This window comes from Scomber scombrus, chromosome 2, assembly GCF_963691925.1.
Source record: "Scomber scombrus chromosome 2, fScoSco1.1, whole genome shotgun sequence".
NCBI lineage: Eukaryota > Metazoa > Chordata > Actinopteri > Scombriformes > Scombridae > Scomber > Scomber scombrus.
The window spans coordinates 20,445,723-20,451,722 of NC_084971.1; the positions used below are offsets into that span (position 1 = coordinate 20,445,723).

General features: G+C 39.4%; 1 protein-coding gene across 1 annotated transcript in view; it reads left to right on the forward strand.

Moving 5' to 3' along the window:
* The window catches only part of ctnna2 (catenin (cadherin-associated protein), alpha 2), a 338,533-nt gene extending 333,456 nt beyond the window's left edge, over positions 1 to 5,077 (forward strand). The window contains exons 17-18 of the mRNA XM_062427945.1: positions 2,314 to 2,448; positions 4,312 to 5,077. Of these exons, the coding sequence (XP_062283929.1) occupies positions 2,314 to 2,448; positions 4,312 to 4,599 (423 nt within the window). The 3' untranslated portion in view covers positions 4,600 to 5,077. The remainder of the gene's footprint in view (positions 1 to 2,313; positions 2,449 to 4,311) is intronic.
* The last annotated feature ends 923 nt before the right edge of the window (positions 5,078 to 6,000 follow it).

Below are 6,000 nucleotides of genomic sequence, written 5' to 3' on the forward strand. Positions count from 1 at the left end.
CCAATTATGTGATAAAACAACCAAAAAAAGGGAGCTTTAACTATTTGTCTTGACTAAAACTAAAAAAGAAATATTCCCAAAATGTTGAGAGAAGTGCTGAAGTAATGAAGAATTTCAGAGAGGTCGAGAAAAGTCAGGCAGTGAACCACACAGTGTTTCCTCAGTAGTCTGTAATGAATGTTGTTTCGCTGTGATGGACAGAGGGGAGAGAAGGGGGGAGCTTCAATGGGCCTGGCAAAGTAATGGGCCGTAGTGTTTATTTACATCAACAGGGAATCGGTGAAAGAAATGGACTATTAGTCAAGTGTACAATAGGGAACAAATGTGTCATGTCTACATCAAACTTGCCTGGGGCAGAAGTATGTGTATGTGCCAGCAGTGTGAAGTGCAGTTAGCAGCGATGCTATCCAGGACTGGCGGTGCAGTGATAACGCCCAAGGAGATGCTTCCCTCTGCCTCACTGGCTGCTCTATGAGCTAGCAGCTCCACATCCGTCTGCATGCAGCGACACTAACTGAGAGGAAGCTGGTGCTGGTGGCAGCCCTGCTTTTATTAACTGTTAACTGAAAATCCTGCCCTGATAGTGGCCATAAGTATAGATGTTTAACCATTCTTTGAATTGTTCTTTCCAATATTAGTAGAGATGAAGAAACAACAATTTCACCAGATAGCAGTTAGACCGTACTGGATTTTTGTGACCATCAGTGAAGGGCACTTGTGGCCAGTCGATATTTGTCTTAGCATGAGAGGCCTCCCCTCAGAGAGAAGGAAAAAGGATGGGCAGCTAGTAGAGCTGCAAGTCCTGGAGGGGGTATATTCATATCACAGCTCGATGTTTAACTTGCCATCCCCCCTCTACCCAAGCCCACAAGACAAGGAAATGAGCTGTGCATTTCCCCACACTGTGCTGCTGAATGTCCTAGTTAAGACCGTTTAATATTAATGGCCAGAAGAAAGGTGTTGCTACAAAATGATGCTCACAGTGTTTAAGCAGCTGATGCAGTGTTCTTAACCCACTGGGAGCTTAGTGGGCCATAGCTGACACCTGGAAGGCTTCCAGATGGAATAATAGGGGCAAACTGTGTGATAGAAGGAGACCAGAGGAAGCTGTCCTCGTATTCCCTGTTGGTCGATTTGCTGCACTGTACGTTCCGTTTGGCTGTCGAAGTAGCCTAAAGACCAGCAGGACCAGTTCAGAACTTTTGGTTGCTAGAACAAAACAAAAAAAGAGGGACACATACAGTGAGTGGCTGCAATGGAAGTCTTTATGTATTTCAAAGTATTGTGTCTATTCATGGTTGATTGATCTGTTTTCGTATTTTGCAACACACTGTGACAAATTTGTTTTATGTGAAATGAATGAGTCTGACACCCTGCAGTGTAACTCAACTTTCCTTTGAAAGTCATACCTGCAGCAAACCACAACTGAAATAAATTGTCAAACAACGTATCTCTCGCTCTGTGCAAAGAAGTGTAATTAGCAATGGAAAATGCTGGAACCCCACTGATTTTGTTGGGATTGTTTTTGATTTTATGCTTTACAAATGCCCCATAGAGACCATTACACCATTCTCTACCAATCTATTCTAATTGAATTTTCACATGTCCGACCTATATAGAAATAAACATACACTGCACTCTTTAAAACCAGTTTATGGTTTTGTATTAAACAGCTTTAAACACCTTGAAAGGTGTTTTTTTCCCCTGATGCCCTATAATTTTTTCCCCTGATGCCCTATAATTGTATATCCCTTCCAACCTACTGTTGGCTTTTAGTTCCATACAGCTGATCCAGTGTCAACCTAAAACACAGAATGGATATACCCAACATTTAAATCAAGCTGTTCATCAAACTGAGAAAAATATAACAAAAGAAAATCGAACATGAAGTGAGATGTCACTGTGCTACTTTGCATTTTGGCAATTTGCAAGTGTGAAACAAACAAATTGAAATCAAGCAAATGGTTAGTTAGACATAATTCCTTAATGTCACACGAAGATTATAAATATGCCACATGTGTGTCAGACCACATTTAGTGAAGCCAACATGAGACCAACCTTGCAATAGCAGATACTGCGAAGTAACCTCAGTCTTTGCCATGTTCTACAGAAATGTTATGGGCACGATCATCATCATTTTATAGGCTATCACAGAATTGGAATATTGTGATGCTCAAAACAGGTGGCAGCAAAATTGCATGCATTAAAAGAACAGTATGTCAAACCACATTTGGCTGCCTAATAAAAACTAGTTGCCATTTAATGTATGGCGATTATTTATTGGTCTGTGTCATTTTCTTTGTCTTAATTCAGTGCCCTGATTCAGCGTGCAAGAAGGATCTTCTGGCCTATCTGCAGAGAATTGCCCTGTATTGTCATCAGCTCAACATCTGCAGCAAGGTGAAAGCTGAGGTTCAGAATCTGGGTGGAGAGCTCATCGTGTCTGGGGTAAGTCCGTCCGTACAGAACAGCACATGACCAGCTCGATACCACTGATGTGTTAGATGGGCTTTTAGGCTTGAATTACTAGACTTGACCAATATTTTATGCTCTGCACTGTGGGTGAGCAAACCTTTTAGTTCAAGGTCATAATGAAGCTTGGAGGACCAGATGAAAGGTCATGCAGATTGAGACTGATGCAATTATTTCAGACCGATTACCATCTAATAATACCAGAAAGATGCACCGCAGGCTTTTTGCCATTTGTATTTTTCATGCCTCATGAACCCTATTATTACTGCTCAAACTGAAATCAGTTAATTATCCCATATTGCTTACATTTGACATTTCTGCTTTTCAGACACTGTATGTTGCAGAATGTGAAGAAATATAGTCAACAATGTGAAATAAACCTAAATTCATTCAAACCTTTCCTGAAATACTGTTGCCATGCAACATAATCACGTGATAGATATTTTTAGAGAATTGTTTCATTAATTATCTTTTATTTCATGAAAAACTAAAAAACATACATGTTAATTTTTCTGCATATTGTTCACTCCCTGGCTTAACGCTTTCACTTTTAATGAAAAAATATTAATTAATTTGACCCTCATGATGTCACCTCTAAGAATAACACCTCTAAGAAATATATCTGCAAAGCTGACAGATGACTATATATGAAGGAATTGAATCTCTTCATGAATCTAATACATACTCTCTAGTTCTAACTAAGGGGAAGTTACTCAATACAACTGCAGAGAGACGTAGATGTCAGGTGGCTTTCCTTTTTAAATTCATTCATTCATTCTGTATTGTTGATGTAATCATTTGGTGAACTGTGATTACCTCTAAAAAGCGATCATGCAATAAACCCCTTGTATCTCCCTTTACTGAGGTATCTATGTACATGTATTGGTTTTATTAAGTACTACACCAATTCTATGTCTACTGGAGTAAATTCACAGCCAATATTAACCTTATTAAACTGATCAGGTATCAGGCCTTCAATGACACAAGTGAAGTGAACTTTTATTTGCTGTTTACAGCATATGGTACCCTATATCTTTAGATAAGGAAAAGCTCCCCAAAACAAACCTTTTAACAGGAAAACTATGGAAAAAGAACTCTGGAAGTTGTAGTCATAAAATGGTATCATTGCTTTCTTAAAAAACAATATCATTTTGATTTGAACAACCTTTAAAATAATGTCAGTAGGCACTAGGAAAAAAAGGCACTGTGTTACTCTGTATTGGTTCATATCCTGAATTTAGATATCATAGATATTAAATATTATAATAAAGAAATAATGCATTCCTTCTGTTTTGTCTGTGAAAGGTGCCCTTATGAACTGCCTTAGTATGATTTGTTCTAATAATTATTTTCAGATTTTTCTTTTTTTCCTCTGCTTTAGGTTTCTTTGCATCATGTGTCGATACAATTCTTGATAATTTCTCAGGACTCCATGTGAGATATGCAAGCCCTGCTGAGTTTTTAACCTTTTCATTGTGGCCAGCTGGAGTCCACACTCATTAAATCTAAGCATTTGACTCGCCTCAGCATGAGGTAGAAGGGGGCCCACTGGCCACCGACCCTTAAATGCCAGCCAAACAAACAGACAGAGACAGAGGTACACCTGACCCCTGCCTCTGCTAATTAAGAACTACGCAAATAAGATGTCATGTAGTGAGAGCCACATTTTTATCCTGCCTTATTGTCTGTTGCAGCGAAGACCTCCTAGGTACTGTATGTAGATAATATGTCCTAATGTGTCTGTTGAGTGCAAAAAAGTCAAAAAAAACTTTTTTTCTTTATGGAAACTTATTTTGACTTGACTCTCTTTCTCTTCCAACTCTCCTTGCCCTCTTGCAGCTGGATAGTGCCACCTCCCTAATCCAAGCAGCCAAAAACCTAATGAACGCAGTGGTGCTGACTGTAAAGGCATCTTATGTAGCCTCTACCAAATACCAGAAGGTGTATGGAACAGCAGCCATCAACTCACCCGTGGTGTCTTGGCGTATGAAGGCCCCTGAGAAGAAACCTCTGGTAAAAAGGGAGAAGCCCGAGGAGTGCCAGACACGTGTGCGACGAGGCTCCCAGAAGAAACACATCTCCCCTGTCCAGGCCCTCAGCGAATTCAAGGCCATGGACTCATTCTAAAAAGAAAAAAAAGAAGAAAAAAATCACGCTTACCCAAGAAAAACAACAAAACATGACGGTGACAAGTTGAAGTCCCTTTTTTTATTGTGTTAACCCACCTCTGTTTGCCCTGTGTGTGCTTGGTGACACCTCAGGAGGACTACAGTACGTATTAAACTGCCACACAACGGCTCCTGTGAAGACTGTGGGCCTCGAGGTTCACAGGCAGCCAGCACACACCCAACACTATTTATCGATCTTATTCTAGCTTAATATGTGAGAGCCAAAATGTGACACAAATACAACTACTTTTGAAAATATGAAAGAGTAAAAAAATAAAAAATAAAAAAAACATATCAGAGGAAGAGGAAGAGTGGCATTAAAAAAAATTGTGGCAGTTGATATTCTAGCTATATCATTAACGTGCTACTGACTGGCTGCTTGTATACTCATTTAAGCTGTCTGAATGGAAATCCTGAATGGTTCAGTAGAGGAGTTACTCTATAGGGAATATATCAATGTTGGTATGCTCCCTCTTGATATTTTTTTTTAATTTGAATGTTAACCTGTAGTGCTAGGAATAACTTATGTTTAAGATACCTGGAAGTGTCGGCATCCAAGTAGTTTCCTTGTTCCTGATGATTATAATAATAATCCATACTGTGTTTTTTTCCAAAGCACACTTATGGTCTATTGTATTGCCTTTTTAAATTCAATTTATTTAATGATTATGTCACTAACTATGATGACCTTGATTGGAAGTTGTGTAGCGTATAAATATAGACAGAGAGGTTTGACTAGTTGTGGTTTGCTCAGAGAATAGAATCCCTGCATACAGTACCTTTATATTCACCCTTCTCTAATAAATCCCTCAACTTGACCTTCAACGTTTCACGTGTGTTTCTTACTGTCTAATTCGCAGCACTCTGGGGCAATGGCGGACTTGGACAATAATTCAGACTAGGAATTTGACTCCATTCCAGGCCACCCTTTTCACGCACATCACTGTTTCCATTTGACCAATGGATATTTTTTTCTATGCTCGAGACTTCTTTATTTGGATCCCTTATAGCTGTCACTATCCTCCTGGGTTCTACACAAAAACAACCTTAACAGACAGCAAATTAAAACCACACAGTATCAACGAAACAAAAAAATGCAAAAAGGTGAAATTACTTTAATACCATAGGCTACCTAGCCTTCTATGGTATAAGTAGGCTACATTAATAGCCTATATTACGGTGTTGGCCAAATTAATAGAAAAGTGTATTTTTTGTTGTTTTTGTTAGACGTTACTGTAGCCTGTCAGGCGACACACTTTCCCTAGGTGATGTGGCATGACCCAATGCTGGCATAGCCCTGTTTTACTATTTTTTACCAGCAAGCTATGGCGTTCTTGACTGACCTGCCCTCCTGGCCAAC